Source organism: Trichosurus vulpecula, chromosome 3, assembly GCF_011100635.1.
Source record: "Trichosurus vulpecula isolate mTriVul1 chromosome 3, mTriVul1.pri, whole genome shotgun sequence".
NCBI classification, from domain to species: Eukaryota; Metazoa; Chordata; class Mammalia; order Diprotodontia; family Phalangeridae; genus Trichosurus; species Trichosurus vulpecula.
In genome coordinates this window covers 288259715-288277824 of record NC_050575.1, presented here as the reverse complement: position 1 = coordinate 288277824, position 18110 = coordinate 288259715, and the positions used below count along the sequence as shown (strand labels likewise).

Sequence of the window (18110 nt, the reverse complement as noted above, 5' to 3'; positions counted from 1 at the left end):
GGGACTTTTCTTGATGAAAATGAAATGATGATCCAGGGGACAAAAGAATGACCTTTACTTATGTTTTTAAGGGGAAAAAGTAGTCCAGTAAAGTGATTCCAGATTACAGTTGGAGTAGGTGTTCAGTCCTGGGTGCCATATTTTAGGAAAGACATTGGCAAGCTGCATAGCATTCAGAAGTGGTCAGTGAGGATGGCAGCTAGGTGATGCAGTGGATAGAGCACCAGGCCTGGAATCAGGAAGACCTAAATTTAAATCTGATCTCAGACTCTTTGTAGCTGTGTGATCCTGGGCAAGTCACTTAATCCTGTTTGCCTCAGTTTGCTCATCTGTAAAATGAGCTGGAGAAGGAAATGGTAAACCACTCTACTCCTTTTGCCAAGAAAACCCCAAATGGGGTCACAAAGAGTCAGACACAACTGAAACCACTGAAGAACAACAAAAACAAAAGGGACTGGACCCGGTGCCATGGTATTACCTGTTGATAGAACTGGGCATGGCTAACTGAGAGAGAAGACTTCAGAGAGACATGGTAATTGTCTTCAAATAGGCAGCATGGGATAGTGGATTCAAGTTAGGAATACCTGAGTTCAAACCCATTCCTAAACTGTGTGACCTTGGGCAAAAACTCTTCTGGGCCTCAGCTTCATCTGTAAAAGGAGGGGGTACACACAATAATCACTAAGGTTACTTCAAGCTCAGGATCTATAATCTATGACCCTAAATATTTGAAATGTTTTTGAGTGGAAGAAAGATTATATTTGTGTTGCTTGGCCCTGGAGGGCCAAAATTACAAAGAGTTTAATTTCAGGCTTGATGTAAGGAAAAACTTCCTAATAATCAGAGCTGCCCAAAGTGGAGTTGGCTTCCTGGAGAGGTGGTAGGTTCCCTTCATTGGAGGTTTTCAAGCAAAAATAGCTGACCAACCACTTGTTGAGGATGATGTTGAAGGATCCTTTTTTAGGTGTGGGCTAGATGGCAGTCACTGAAGTCCCTCCTGACTCTGAGGTTCTGTGATGTTAAAATAAGGCAGAAGGTATATTTTGTTTCCATGTATCCTAAATTGGGACAATGAAAACCTTCACCAGACAGAAATTGCTATCTTGCTCTGGGAATTGTAGAGCCACTCTTGGTCCCCATGTTTGCATGCTGAAGACCCTGGCAAATCTAGGGAAATTTCTCAAACTCCACTGGCCTCGTGGTTGTTAGCTGAGGTTTGGGAGCACAAATAATGGGTGACCACAGAATGGAATTGCAGATTTTCTCTTTGCCAAACCCAACTTGCAGCCCACAGCACAGAAACTACCCTCACATAATGGTTTCAATATGCTCAGTCTGGTCTCTGAGGGATTTCATTATTGGAGTCATGGAGCTGACCTCACTGAACATCTTTGGAAGAAATCATCTATAGAGGCACAAAAACACCTTCCCCTCCCCCAAACTAGCAATATATGCCAACAGGCATGCAAGCTAACTCATCAGGAATATACATCTTCGGGGTTATCCTACCATGAGGCAAGGATGGATGGATGACTCAAACATCCAGGTCCATTCTCCCCTTCCTTGACCTGGTTATACGTTGTCTGTCCCACACTCTCCATCCTCCATTCCCACCCACCACCAATTAATTTTTTTAACAGTCCACAGACACAAGAATGAATCAGTAACTGTTGATTGGAGCTCAGGGATGTGAGAGTAAACCTGAAGTTCATTTGGTTTCATGTTTTGCCCAGCTGTTGTCATAGTTACTCATTATGAGCCAGAAAACGAGCCTAGAATCATCTCCTTCCTCGTCTCTACCTACTGAACTAGCTTGGCTTTCTTTTAAGTTCCAACTAAAATCCCGCTGTCTACAGGAACCTCTCTTAATTCCAGTGCCTTCCCTCAGTTAATTATTTCCTATTTATCCTTTATATAGCTTGCTTTGTATATACCTCTTTGCATTTTGCTTCTCCCAGTAGATTGTAAACTCCTTGAGGGCAAGTACTGTCTTTTGCCTCTTTTTCTATCCCCACCATTTAGCACAGTGCTTAGCACATAGTAGGTGCTTAATGAAAGGTTTATTTATTGATTGATGCTCTCTACCCCCACCCCCAGCTTTCCTAACTTCTAAGTTGGTTTAAAACAAATTATTTCCACTTATTCAAAACTAAGTTCTTTCTTGATTTTTTTTCTTTTCATATCTCTTTCCTCCTATTTTTCCCCCACTTAGTCTGGCCAATCTAGTTAGCAGAATTATAGCTGGCAATTTTTGCTTCCATGGCAGTTGACTCAAGGCACAGCTTCACATCAGCTTTTGAAGGCATATTCAGTTAGGGGTGGGAGAGACCTCAGGACAGGGAGAAGCAGTTTCTTGAGGGAGTGAAAGCAGTGTAGGCTCTGCCAGGGAGGAGTTCAGCGGGAGTGCCTCATCTGATACCTTCCGATTTCAGCCGTGGATATTTGCCAACTAGGTTCTGAGCTCAGTTATTTTTCATGCCTTGAAAGAACTGCAGGGCTGTCGGTGCCCTCTAACTTTTGGTATCCTGGGGCAAAGCCCCGCCCCCCTCCCCCTTGTCTCTGGTGAATAAGGGAAAAAAGTACCACTGTTGGTATTAGCTTCCCTACACAGGGATTTCAGGAGTCTCTTGTTCTTGTTGTTTGTCCTTCGTTCTCAAAGAGGATCAATGACATTGGGAGGGTGATGTCTTGACTTGAAAGAGGGGAGAAGGGGAAACCTTTCCACCCAATACAGAATTTATTTTTACCTTAGAAAATATCAGCACTCAAAGATGGCTAGTGGAGAAGGGAAAGACTAATGAAGCAGAATGTGCATTGCATTTGGAGTTAGGGAACTTGGATTTATCTGCATGACCTTTACCTCTCTGTAAGTCACTTGAGGACAAGTCGATTTCTCCATCAGTACAATCAAGAGGTTGGAATCAGTCAGTCCAGCAACAAACATTTGTTAAACCCCTACTATGTGCACTGTGATACAAAGACAAAAGTGAATCAGTCCCTGCACTCAGTGAGCTTGCCTTCTAACTCAGGAGACAACCTGTGTGTATATAGGGATCTGCCAGACAAATACAAAATGGGCAGAGGTCAGCTGAGCTAGGAAGCCAGTATAAGTGGGTGAACTTCTCCAAGGTCCCTTCTAGTTCTCAATCCTCTTATGCTGGAAGAGGAGATGGGAAGTATGGGACTTGTAAGCTCCTGTTCTAGACCTAATTCTCGCTTAAATTTGGCCATTGTTGTGTAGGCAGGGGAAGGGTAGAATGAGATCCCCCCATCTTTCCTTATTTCCCAAGCTTGCTCCCTTAGCTCAGAGAGCCAGGGCACCTAGCAGGGTGACTCATGCTTTCAATGCAGCAAACATCCACTAAGTGCCCCTATGCTCAAGACCCTGGTACTAAGTGCAGAATGTTGTTCCTAGCAGTTGCATAGCACGTGTCTGTTGATTTCCTACATTTGAAAAGTCTGATCAGTGCTAACAATTCTAGAAGGAAGTGGGGGGAGGTGACCAGGAAATAGCTACAGACCTTATTTTCCTGGCCTTCCTTCCTATTCGATCAGCCAGTGTTCCCTTGGCTCTTACCAATAGACTCCTCCCATTGGGTTTCTGTGCATACAGTCTCCAGCTAGTCAAGGGGGGTCTTACTTACAAACCACTGCCCCTCGCCCCACTCCTCACCACCAAGTTCAAGTTGATAACTGGAATATTCATGAAGTCTAAAAGGGTGGGAGAAGACACTTCGGAACTGTTCTGATGATCCTCACGGTGGTCTCTTGCCAGAACTCAGAGCCAGGTAGAGAGAATTATTGGCAGGGCCAGGCACAGGGCTACTCCCACACCAAGGCTGTTGGTTTGAGAATTGTATTTTTTTTCTTTTAAAGACCTAGTCTATAAACCTCACTGCAAAGTCAAGGATCTTAAAGGTGCTCATTGAGCATCCTCTAAATGAGCTGAGAGTAGTGATGTATATTTAGTCATCGTATTTCAAAAAAAATCAGTCTAAGGAGCTAACTCCATAGTCCTTTACTCTAGGGATTTGAGTGATCATGTAGAATTTAGAAGACTCTGTGACTCAGAGAGGTTAAGCAACTTGTTCTGGGCCACACAGGCAAGGAAGTAGCAGAGGCGAAGTTTGAACTCAAGCTTTCTTGCTCCAAATCCAGTGCTTTTTTCACCAGACTGGAGTTACCTGCTGCTTTATCAATTTTCACTTACTAGAAATAGCACTTTGTACTAGGGGCAGAATCCATTGGGTTGAAATTTAGGACAGAGGCCAACCCTGCATCTCTTTTTTGCTCTGACTTTCTCATTAACTCTGGGTAATTCAGTCTCTCTGGTACTTCATTTCTTCGGAGGGAGAGAGGGAGGGAGCGAGGGAGGGAGAGAGAGAGAGGAGATGTTTGTGTGTTTACACAGATATTTATGTGTATGTATGTATATATTTAATAATCCCTGTTTTGTTGATGCTGTAATTTCCATATCACTCTGAGCTTATTGTCGTTCCCCAATTACTCCCTCACACCCAGCAGATCCCTTCCTCGTAACAAATAAGTATAGGCAAACAGAACAAATCAACACATTAACTACATCTCAAAATCCATGCATGCAGTTCACTACCTCTCTGGCAAGAGGCCAGAGACATGCTTCCTCTTAAGTCTACTGAAGCCACCATTGGTCACTGCACCAATCAGAGTTCTGAAGCCCATCAGTTTTGTTTTGCTTTACATTACTAATCTTCACTCTCAGTGCCCTAAGGAGTGGCTTCTGCTGTGCTATTTTAGGAATGTTTTTACATCATGGGAGGTGGAATGAGGATATGACATTTACAGAATGTCCGAGTGGGAAAAGACCTCGGTCCAACCTGTACCTGAACAAGAATCCTCCAGACGACATACTCTTCATTACAGTGGTATTGAACTTGAATAGAAATGGACCTCTGGGCTGCATGTTGACTTTGAAAACCACAAATTTAACATTATTTATGTTGTATTGCATTTTTATTTATTTTGTGAAACATTTCCCAATTACATTTTAATCTGTTTTAGGCTTTAACCACTTGTGTTTTGAAATGACTTTCAGTTTAACACAGCTGTTCTGTGAGTGCTTTGCTTTCTGACTTTATTTGAGGGTCTTCAGGGAGGGAGACCCCAATATTTTCCAAGGCATGCCACTTTTGGATATCTTGAAATGTTAGAAAGTTGGTCCTGACAATCAGGGCCAAATCTGCCTCTCTGCACCTTGCATCCAGCATTCCTAGCTGGCCCTCTGGGGCCAAGCAGAATAAGACTAATCCCTCTTTCACATGACCAGCCTTCAGGTACTTGAATAAGTTAGAACATGTGTCCTAACTCTTGTCTTCCCAGGCCAAACACTTGCGGTTCCTTCAGTTTTTCCTTTCATGTCAGGAACTCATTTTCCTTTGCCGTTCTGGTTTTCCTCTTCTGGAAACTCATCAGCTTCCCAATAGCCTTCCTAAGGGCAATCTGGTACTCTAGACTGAACATTATACTTCAGTTGTTGTCTGATGAGAGCAGAGTATGACAAGATTGTCACCTTCATAGTCCTAGACACCAAGCTTCTTTTCATGTAGCATCACGTTGCCTTAGCTTTCTTGGCAGTCATAGCATCCTATTGACTCATATTGAGCTGGTGGTCCACAAAAAACCCAGTTCTTCTTCACACAAACCCCATTTCCCCCAATCTTCTATTTGTGAAGTTAACTTCAACATGTGTATAAGATTCTACCATTGCTCCCCTTAAATTTCAGTGTTTGAGCCTATGAAGATCTTTTTTGAAATCCTGACTTTGTCATTCAGTGTTTTCACTCTCTCTTCAGGCTTCATATCATGAAAATGTGATGTATGTCATTGATGCCTGTATTCAAGTCACTAATAGAAATGCTAAACAACTCCTGAGCAAACACAGATCTCTGTGGTACTCTGCTGGAGACCTCCTTCCAAGTTAACATTGACCTATTAATAGCTATTCTTTAGGTTTAGTCATTTATAGATCTTAGGTTTAGGTCTAGAATGGGATACTTAGAGGGCATCTAGTTTAGAGGTGTCAAACACATAGTTCACAGGCTACATATAACCCATAATATCCTGAATGCTACCCAAACCAGAGAAAAATATAATTGAGAAATATTTTTGAATAAAGAATACAATAAAACATAGATAATATTGCATTTTAAAACCAAGTAGATATGTGGCCTATAGGATTAGTGGCCCCTATTTTTGAGTTTGATACCACTGTCTAACTTTCTATTTTACTGTGAAACTAAGGCCCACAGAGGTTAAGTAATTTGCTCAAGGTCACTTTGGTACAGAGCGGGAATTCAAAAGCAGGTCCTCTGATGCCAAATCTAGCAAGATTTACACTACATTGGACTGCCTCACAGTTCAACCAGTTATAAATTGATGTAATTGTTCTAAGGTCTGTCCCATGTTTTTCGGTTTTTTCCAGAGAAATATCATAAGAACCAAGTCCTATGCTTTGTTAAGATGCTGATGAAACTGAATGCAGTTCATTCCCTTAATCTTTTAGTTTAGTAATTTTGCCAGAAAGGGAAATAAGTTTAGTCTGAATGACATGTTCTTGATGACACCATGATGGTTCTGATCACTGCAGGCACATAGCTCCTAGCAATAGATCCTTTCATTTTGAAAAAAAAAATATGGAGAAGGAAAAAAAAGAGAAATGTAGTTTGGTACAGAAAGAAGTTTGAAATTATCTCACCAACCTCGCATTCACCATTGTCACCATTTTATTGTCTTACTAGTACCATAACATCTTCTTATAAAGGCTCATAAGTAGATGACTTAGGGAGTCAGGAGCCCAAGACACCGGTCAAGAAAATGAAGGCAGTCTTGTCAAGGATGGTGTCTGCTATTGAGAGAAAAACAGGGTTAAGAGAAAGGGCTAAGAGCACCCAGCCTTAATCCATTCCCAGGATGGATTGTCATTAGCTCCATGGAGATTGAGAATTGTGAGCCCAGTTTGAGAGAACTCTGCCCAGTCAGTGAGATTTTGAAAATTCTCACTCATGTGCCTTGGGTTAAAGAGACGTTAATCAAGTGAAAACTGCAGCATCCATTTTCTCAGATTGTCCTGTGCTCAGAGGGAACAAGCAATTTGTGAAGCCAAAGAAAGAGAGTGAGCAGTTCCCTACTTACAATTCTGAAAGAAAACAGTTGGCCTCCCCAAAGGCCATAGGCCAATAATATGTCATCACAGAGAGCTGAGACACTCCAGTTCGCTTGCCAGAAATGGGTTTCTACCCTATCACCATCCTGAAGAGACAGTTCCTACATGGCCTGGCAGAATGTACAGCCAGAATGCAGAATCTGGAAAATATCTTACTTTGCAGAATGATTGCTATGAGGCAAATGCTTGGTTAATCAATGATCCTATTTATTTTCTTTATTTTGCATGTAGCATCTTTTTTTTCTGTATGTAATTCTCTTAAAAGAGGCATACTCAGGTGGACTGCCTATGTCTATCCCTCACTTATAAAGATAGTATTCCTAACCCACCAACTACTGGACATGTTGTTTTGATGCTTTAGCCTTTCCTCCCCCCTCATCCCTTCTCCCTTGTGCCTGAGAGCACACATTTGTGAGAAGCCTGGCCAGGATTATGGTTGCCATCTATGTCCATGAGTCAGAGCAAAGACAGCTGCCACACAGAAGAATAAAACCAATTCCCTCCTTGCTCCATCCTTCAGTAGTTTACAAAATACTCTCCTCATAATAGCCCTACAGGACAAATTGTGTACGCATTATATCAGAATTTTACAGTTGAGGAAACTGATGCTTAGAAAGGTTAAGTGACTTATCAGAGGACACAAAGTTATTGTCATAGCTGGGATTTGAACCAGAGCCTCTCTTGATTACAAATACCTTACTTGGGGCTCAGCTGTACCTGATCTCAAACTATAATACAAAGCTGTAGTCATCAGAACAATTTGGTACCAGATAAGAAATAGAATGGTTGATCTTTGGAAAAGGTATACAATAAACAGAAGTAAATGAGTACATAACCTAGTGTTTGATAAATCCAACAATCACAACTATTGGGGCAAACACTATTAGACAAAAACTGCTGGGAAAAATGAAGCATAATCTGGCAGAAACTAGGCATAGACCCATATCTTACGCTGTATGCCAAGATAAGCTCAGAGTGAGTACATAATTTAAACATAAAGGATAATTTCATAAACAAATTAGTGGAAGGAGCATGGAAGAAATTACTTGACAGATCTATGGATAGGGGAAGAGTTCATGACCAAAGAAGAGGTAGATAGGTCCACAGGAGGTAAAATGGATCATTTTGATTACATAAAATTAATTTTTTTTACACGAACAAAACCAATGTAGTCAAAATTAGAAGAAAATCAGAAAACTGGGGGAAAAATCTTTGCAGCAGGTTCCTTGGATAAAGGTCTCATTTCTCAAATATATAGAGAATTGAGCCAAATTTATAAGAATAAGAGGTATTGCCAATTGATAAATGGCCAAGGGGGATACAAACAGGAAGTTTTTAGAAGAAATCAAAGCTACCAATAGTCATATGAAAAATGTTCTAAATCACTACTAAAGAAATGCAAATTAAAACAACTCTGAGGCACCGCTTTGCACCCATCAGATTGGCTAAGATGACAGAAAAGGAAAATGATAAATGCCGGAGGGGATGTGTAAAAATAGGTACACTAATGTCCTCTTGGTAAAATTGTGAGCCAATCCTCTGTTCTGGAAGGCAATTTGGAACTATTTCCCAAAAGCTATAAAATTGTGCATGCCCTTTGACCCAGCAATGCTACTGTTATGGGTGTGCCCCAAAGAGATTTTTAAAGGATCCAACAAAAATACTTATAATAGCTCTTTTTGTGGAGGCAAAGAGCTATGGTATAGGAATGTTATAGGATACTATTGTGCTGTAAGAAATGATGAAGGGAATAGTTTCAGAAAGACCTGGGAAGACTTATACAACTTGATGCAAAGTGAAATGACCTACCACAATTCCAAAGGACTCATGATGAAAAACACTATCCACCTCCAAAGACAGAACTGATAAATTCTAAGTGCAGATTAAAGTATATTTTTTCCAACCCCCACCCCCTGTTTGTGGAACATGGCTCATACAGAAATATGTTTTGCATGACTTTATATGTATAATGTGTATTATGTTTCTTGCCTTCTCAATGTGTGGGGGAGAGAATTTGGAACTGAACACAAAGTAAACAAATCCCTCACTGTTTCTACTTCACCATATTGCTTTCACCTGTGCAAGACACTGTGGAGAATAGAAAAAAAGTTGAAAAAATGCTGAATTTGGAGTGAGAGGACCTGGGTTCAAATCCTAGTTTGTCTTATTGTTATTTTTGTTCAGTTGGTTCAGTCGTGTCCGACTCTTCGTGACCCCATTTGGGGTTTTCTTGGCAGAGATACTGGAGTGGTTTGCCATTTCCTTTTCTGGCTCATTTGACAGATGATGAATAGAGGGAAACTCTGGGCAAGTTTGCCTCAGTTTCCTCATCTGTAAAATGAGGTGGAGAAGGAAATGTCAAACCACTTCAGTATCCCTGCCAAGAAAACCCCAAAGAGTCAAAATGTAACTGAACAACAAAATTGGAAAGGTCTTCCTATTCATAGGCCAAATGATCTATTCACTGCACAATATTACCTCTACAGTAGTTGAAGAACTGCCCAATAGCAGAATAATGGGTGGCAGTTCCAAAAAGAAAAATCTTGACTTGCTATAAGAATAAACTTCCGGGGGCAGCTACGTGGAACAATGGATAGAGCTCTGGCCCTGGAGTCAGGAGTACCTGAGTTCAGATCTTAGCTCAGATGCTTACTAGCTGTGTGACCCTGGGCAAGTTGCTTAGCCCCAGTTGCCTCCTCCCCACCCCCCAAAAAAAGGAGGAGAAGGAGGAGGAGGAGGAGGCAGAGGAGGAACTTCCTACCAAGGAGGTTAGATTAGATAATATCCAAGGTTCCTTGAAGGTATGAGTATGCTGGTAAATGTTTAACAATTGGCATTCTGGGGAAAAAATGTACACAAAACATACTTTTAACTTTAATTTGCTTTTAATGTTTTGTTAAGTCTAGACAACAAAACAAATAATGTCCTGATTTGTAACTTTTGCTGATTTCTGAGGTATAAAAGCTCACACTGAAAAGTTACCAGTATTCTTGAGAGCCATAACAATCTGATCAAATTCTATAACCCTATGAAGGAGATCTTCAAAATGATCTTTCAGGATTGCTAAGAAACGTCAGGGATTGCACACTGAGCATGGAGGACGAAAGAAAATCCTGGCAAATTTCTGCTAAAAATCAAAAAAATAATTTTTTCCCCTTCCTTTTGAGGACTTGTACTATTTTTTGCTGGAAAATTAGAAGTATATTCTTTTAAAATAATGATTAGTAAAGCAGTTGAGACAATGTTAAGAATATTAACAATGTTAATATATTATGGTCTGACCTCTGCTAGCACAGAAACTTTAGAATATGTGACCAGAGTGTTGGAAAAGGGGAATTCCGGATTCATATCCCACCTCTGACAGCTACTTACTATGTGAGCCTGACCAAGTCAAGATTCTCATTTCTTCATTGGAAAAAGGGGGTAATAATAGTATCTACCTTGCAAACTCTGAGACTCAAAGGAGAAAATGTCTTTTGTACATTTTAAAGAGCTAAATAAATGCATGCTACAGTTCCTTTTTTTTTTTGCTTAATAGTATTTTTTCCAATTTTATGTAAAGATAGTTTTCAACATTCATTTTTGTAAGATTTTGAATTCCATCACTCCCTCCCTCCCCTCCCTCCTCCCCAAGACAGGTTAAACCTATTTCCACATCAGTCATGTTGTGAAAGAAGAATCAGAACAAAAGAGAAAAACCACGAGAAAGAAAAAATGAAAACCAAAAAAGAAGTGAAAATAGTTTGTTTCGATTCAGATTCCATAGTTCTTTCTCTGGATGTGGTTAGCATTTTCCATCACGAGTCTTTCGAAATTGTCTTGGATCACTGTATTGCTGGGAGAGCTAAGTCTATCATAGTTCATCTTCACACAAAGTTGCTGTGACCATGTACAGTGTTCTCCTGGTTCTGCTCACTTCACTCAGCATCATGCATGCCATAGTTCTAAAAACCAGGCTATAAAATGCTGATGTAAAACTGTATCTAGTCAGATAGTTTATGTGCAATTGAAGAGCAGTATAATGTAACTCTTAAATGGAAGAGCAGAAAGGATTTTTTGTGACAAAATTCATGACTCTGCCTCACTAGTGAGACCCAGCTGGTGGGAACAGTGGTTGGTGGTTTACCTTGAAGTGATGCTGAAATGCAGCTCAGTGTTTCTAAGGAAACTAGATACTTCCTAGCCGCGTGATCTTGGATAAATTACTTAGTCTTTCTCATTGTCAGTTTGCACATCTGTAAAGTGGAGATAATAACATCATCTGCCTTCCAGGGTTGTTGTGAGGATCGAATGAGGTAGAGCACATGGGAAGTGCTTTGTAAACCTTATAAAGGTATAGGCATGTGTATGTATGTTCCACATGATAAAAGTTGTTTTCTGTACCATCTCTTCCTTTCCTAGCCAGTTTCTTTTCTGAAAAGAAAACTTCCTCTAACTGTCTGACACTCTGGAGGACACTAAACCCAGAAATAATAACAAAAAAATTCTTTGTTATACTATAATGTTGGTGGGTCCTTCAGTTTTTCAAGTTTCCGATGGCTCCTCATGCTTCAATCCATCAGTACTTCAAAGTATGAGGTACTTTGATAGCTATCTCTTTGATGTGGGCCCTCTCTCTCTCCACCCAGACAGATGGTGATCCATCTACGCTTTCTAATCCTGTGTGATTCTTGTCCATGTTTTGCTCTGAATCCACTGTAGAGCATCTATCCAATGTGTTGAGACCTTCCTATGGCTCTTTCAATATTTGATGAATAGCAGGGCAGCCCTTGGGTTGTTCATCTGTTATATTTCAACCTTGCTACACCACTGGCTTCCCTCCTTTCCCATCTATGCATGTCCTCGATATTGTATTTTATGCCTCTTTTTGAATCGGAGTCATCATAAATAATGGACTATAGCCAAATACGTACCTAACATGTCTTTTCATTGTCCCTTGGGTTTCATGCACTTTGGATTCTTCTGAGATTGTGGCCATTCCTTGACTCTCAGTCATATAGCATCACCAGGAAAAATCAGCGTTGAAAAGGTGGGATTTCGTGTGAGAACATAGGTTATGATCTAGAACGCTACCATCCTCCTACCCAATTCTGTGTCCAACTCCTTTTTCTTCTGCAGTGTCTTTTGATGTTTTAGGTGATGTTCCACCAACTCAGTGGGCAGTTCATTCAAGTACTTCCTGTCATAATTGGAGCAATATAAATTCTTTTTTAAAATGTCCTACTGATGCTTTTAAAAAAAATCACTGTCATTTCTCAGGACCTCCTTCTAATAGAATCCCCTCTTACACAACAGTGAAGTGGGGTTAATTAAAATAAGCTGACACAACAATCATGTTTAATATCATTTACCTTAGGCCGTACCTGTAATCCACCACCAAGAGAACAAAAGCGTAAGTTGTCATCTATCCTCTGCAATCAAGATTGTTAGCAGTATCCATTTCTCATTGCCTTGATTTTTCCTTTTAGGATTGCTTTTGAATGCCCATAATGTTCCAACATAACAAGATGTTTTGGTGAACTTGGGTGATCTTGTCAAGTTCCTCAGGAGAGAATAATACATATACTGCAGTTATCTTCATCAGTCTTTTTTTTCCTTAGCTCATCAGAGCAAGCCAGGATGACTATGAGCCCTTTCCTCTCCCAGCTCTGAACAGGCTAGCTTTAGAAGATGAGCCATTACAACTTTTGCCTTTCCCATGGGTTGTCTTTTAAGGTGATCTACCTGAGGTTTACTTCATTCTTTCTTTCCCCCACAAGCCTATGGGGATTTAGGTTTCACTAGGAGGGAGTCCTCCTTTTCCTTTCTATACATGTACATTTGGCCCCAGAACAGATACTCCTTTCTTTTGGTAAATATGATGGGAGAGGGGAGAGGACACTCTACTGCTCCTTCCCGTGTGGTTGTGGTAGAGCAACAACCACCCCAGGCTTTGTTCCTCCTTCCTTTAGTAGATCCAGTGTTCTGTCAGGAGTTGCAGCTCTGGGCAGATGCCAAACCAGACTTGTTCTCATGTCCTTCTGAATCTACTGCAGAGTATCTGAGGATCTGGGGTGAAATACCTTGCAGAGGTCTAGTCTGGGTCTCCATATGGCTATTTCCTATTTTAGAAAGCTTTCTTGTAGTTCAGTTGAATGTTTGGATAGAGTGCTGGACTTGGAGTCAGGAAGACTTGAGTTCAAATTTTACCTGAGACACTTACTAGTTGTGTGATCCAGGGCAAGTTTCTTAACCCTGTTTGCCTCAGCTCCTCATCTGTAAAATGAGGATAATATGCGCGTCTTCTTCCCAGGGTCGTTGTGAGAATCAAATGAGACATTTGTGCTTTGCAAAACTTAAAGCACTCTATGTTTTTATTCAGTTGTTTTTCAGTGGTGTCCCACTCTTTGTGATCCCATCTGGGGTTTTCTTGGCAAGGATACTGGAGTGGTTTGCCATTTTCTTCTCCAGCTCATTTGACAGATGAAGAAACTGAGACGAACAGGATTAAATGACTTGCCCAGGCTCACACAGCTAGTAAGTCTTTGAGGCCAGATTTGAACTCAGGAAGATGAGTCTTCCTGATTCCAGGCCCTGTACTCTATCCACTGTGCCACCTCGCTGCCCCAAAGCACTGTAGAAATGCTAGCGATGATGATGATGATGACGATGATGATGATGATGATGATGATGGCGGCAGTGGTGGTGGAGTCTCTCTGGGTAAATTTGGGATACTGTGTCACTTCCTGGTACCATGCTTTTCTTTCTCCAGTATGGGGAGGGGTAGATGGTACAGTCTTAAAATGGGTGCCACTTTCAATGTAATTGCTAAAAAGAGAGATTGTCTTCTGCATTAGCAAATGAGGTGAACCAAAATCCAATCCTATGTTGATGGAAGAGGATGGAAAGATGCTGTACTTAGAGTCAGCACACCTCGGTTAAATGTTGGCCAAAATACTAACTCCGTGACATGGGGCAAATTGTTTAACTTCTTTGAGCCTGATTTCCCACTTGGAAAATGGGAGTAATAAAGTACTACCTACCTTAATAACAATGATATCTAACATTTATATAATACTTTAAGGTTTGTAAAGCATATTTTCTCATTTGATACTCACAATAATCATGACAGAGGGAGGTGCTATGTTTAACTCCATTTTACAGATAAGGAAACTGAGACAGACAAAGGTTAAATGACTTGCCAAGGGCTACACAGCCAGTAAGTGTCTGAAATAGGATTCAGTCACAGTATGAAGTCGGAAGGAGTACTTGCCGCAGATGCTTGAAGTATTGAAGAAATAAGCAGATAATCATCCAATGTGAACAACACATCAAAAACAATAAATCTGAGCCTATATGAATTTAATATTGAAGTAAAATTCCTCTCCTTGACTGCCTAACTTGTGGAGTTATCTTTCCCTCCTGTCTTTCTATTCTCAATAGCCATTGACTCCTTCCTGTAATCTCCTTTCTCTCCCTCTGCCATTCTTTTGAAAACACTCTCTCCAAGTTTACCCATGACTGATCTCATTGCTAAATCCAATAGCTTTTTTTCCTTCTTCCATCTTTGATCTTTCAATAGCACTGAAGCAATTAAGACACTTTGAAGACAAGACAGGAGGCATTTCCAGATGGACCAAATCATCTCCAGTACCTTGACCACCACCTCCCTCAGACCCAGAACTCTGTACCCAAACACCCTAAGAATGACAGCACCCCAACACACATCACTGGCCCTACTACCAGCCTGCCCCCCAACAGCCGTCTTCCTAAAGGGTAACCCCTGTTTTTTCCGTATCTATGACCACTGAAGGGCATAAAAAAGAAAGTTCTTGCCACCCTAGTCCTAGGCATTGTCAAATGGTACAACCTCAGAAGTCGACGTGATTTTATTAAGGGAAATGACACTAGAAACCATACATTGCCCATACCCTAGGAGTGACCTGTTCTTTCTGTCTTCTCAGAAGCCAACTTTCTTAGGTATGCTGCCTCCTTCTATTGGAATGTAAACTCCTTGACAGTAGGAATTGTCTTATTTTTCCATTTTTATCCTTAGCACTTAGCTTTGGATGTAGAAAACACTTAAGATGTATTTTTTTCATTCACTAATAAGTGTATTTTCATTCCTTCATATGTAAATACTCAGCCTTTGCCATTGAGATTAAGTGTCTGAAACAGGATTTGAACTCTTGCTAATTCCAAATTCCTTACTCCCTCCATTATATCACCTCGTTGCCTCACCTAACAGAAAGTGCTTCATCCACTCAGTGCTATAGAAACATAAGCAGTTGTTCTTGTGATAATGCGGACACTCCAGGAATGAACATATGGCAGGGCTAGCCCACCTGGGATGGCATGGGATAGTTAGCTTTGTCCCCTCTCTTTTCTTCCTCGTGGCTGGTCTAAAAGCAAGGAGGGTGATTGAATTGAGACCTCTGAATGCTCCTTTTGACTTTGCTATGGACTTCTTTTATCATCCTTGTCCACAGCACATTCTTTTCATCTGTTATATAATTTATATAATAGGGAGTAGGCTACTTTGACAAGTCTGAAAGTTTTTGAGCTGGTGGGATGACTTGTCAGAGGATTCTCTCACTGTCCCCAAACCATTAGACAATGTACTTATTCTTTAACCTCTTCACATCAGCCTCAGATGAAAAGGACCAGGTCTAAGACATGGCGAGGGCTGTCATCCTAGCCCTCAACCACCTTCCCTAACTCTCTCCAATGTAAACCTTGACTCAGTGTGTCTTGTCTCTTAATGGGGTTTATATTCCTAAATGCAGAGGAGGATAATGAAAAGATTACTGTGAAGGGAAGCCCAGATTTGATTAGTGAACGAGATACAATGAATCAATGAAAACTAGCTCCCTCCAATACAGGAGAACTTAGGAAGATATTATGCAACATGTCATGTTAAAGTAGGGTTGGTTTTTTTTAAAGGTGTTAAGATTTATCACATCCTTTGTTACAGCTATTTACCAAAGCATACAGATAAGATACTATGGAAGAATACATGACTAGAACTTGATGGATTTTTTCCTCCACAGAGTAAACACTTCTTTGATTATATTTTATAGTCTTTAAAGTACTTTGTAAATGCGGGTTGCTATTAATATTTTTAACATTTAATTTTTATTTTTTTCTCAATGTAAAATTTTTAAACGTTTGTTTTTTATTTAGTTTTACTTTGTGTGTATACATACTCATTTACCTATCAATCTATTGATCTATCTATCTAAATGTTTTCTTCCCCATAGGGCCAGTAAGCTTCTTGAGGGCAGAGACTGTTTTATTTTGGTCTTTATATCACCAGTGCCTGGCATAGTCCCTGGCATGCACTGTTTGCTCAATACCATTAATTGCTAACTAATCAATCATACTGATTCCTACGAAATCATACTACTATTAAATGTAATGAGTATTTAATACTTGTTAATTGACTGATTTATTGATTGACTTGGGTCATTATAGCTGAGCTATTACAAAGGAATAAATGTCCTCATAGGCAACAGTATTTAAATGGCCTCCTGAGAAAGATGATGAATAGATATGAAATTGTTCTTGTTCAGGTTGTGACTGCCCCTTTTAAATATCCAGATCCTGCCAACTCAGAAACAATATGCTTTAGGTCTGGGGCTTTGAGAGAGAGAGGCAGGGGCGTAGATTCGATGACCCCTCCATGTTCCTAGCAGCCCTGGGGGTTTTGTGAAAGTTCATTTAAACATTTGCTCCTTAATGATCATGACCTACAGTGATAGAGCACCTTTCCTGCAAAAGATCCCCTGATATTTTATAAACTCCTTGCAGGAATGGTTGGATTCACCCCTGACATACCCACCTCGAGAGGAAAGCGCAGCAGCTGTTTTATAGGGCATGGGAGAGACTCAACAGTAATTGAAGGCAGGAAGTGAAGAATACCTTTTCCACTTGAAACCACAGGGGGGGCCTCAGGGAGGCTGAAAATAATGACCTGAGTTTGAATTTGACAGGAACACCAGGGTTAAAGTTGGTTTCCTTCTGAGAATGTCCTTTTGAAATATGTTCTAGAATACCACTACCATCCTCTTAATTATGTCACAAAGTTAGTTAAGCCGAATAATTAATGATCATAAGGCACTTGGAAACTATCAAATGCCATATAAATGTTAAGCAGTAAAAAATCACTTTGCCCGTGAAATGGAGGGAAAGGGTTGTATGTAGAGGGAAACATTAAAAAGCTTCCTTTTGACCCATTTTCAGGTGCTCTTGTTCTGTATGTGTTGGGGGGAAGGGGAGACTTTATGATTTTTAATTGTTTTAAATCAAATTTTAAAAGACACCATTAGATTCTGTTTCAAAGCAATTTTGGAAGACAAATAGGCTGCTGTTTGACTTTTGCAACAGTTTCACACTGTCTGTTCACTTGTCTCTCCAGAAACACAAAGGTTTCGCCTTTCGGATTTCAATAAAATATCATGTTTGCTTTTACTACTTCTAGCCGGAGGCAGTTTGGGCCCAAGGCCAAGGAAGAAGTCAAGATCATTGAACACCAAACGCAGTACCTCCGATTGATGCCTCATTTGGCAACGGCATTAGCCCTGACTTTTACCAGCAGGTAAAACCTTCTTTTGGCCATCTGATCTGATTAAATGTTTGCTTACTAAACATTAGCATAAGTGACAAGCTAAAATTAATAAGCAGCTGAAAGGAGATGAGATAGCTATTTTAAAATTCTAACGATATTGGATGCGAGCACCCAGAGCTTTTTGGATGGACTAGAAATAGCCAACACACCATCGTCTCGATCAGTGCTAATGAAAACCCTCAGATGATCAGAAAAGAGCTCATTTTCTCCATTGGGTTTCTTTCATTTTCTCCCCAAGCAAACTATTTGTCAGAGTTGCTAAAAACAATACACTTGGCCAGTTTGAATTGCAGCTTCTTTTTC

General features: G+C 40.4%; 1 protein-coding gene across 1 annotated transcript in view; it reads left to right on the top strand.

Moving 5' to 3' along the window:
* ACOXL (acyl-CoA oxidase like) overlaps positions 1-18110 on the top strand; it is a 531229-nt gene that overhangs the window by 287901 nt on the left and 225218 nt on the right. Inside the window, exon 11 of the mRNA XM_036753019.1 lies at positions 17661-17777. Within this exon, the coding sequence (XP_036608914.1) occupies positions 17661-17777 (117 nt within the window). The remainder of the gene's footprint in view (positions 1-17660; positions 17778-18110) is intronic.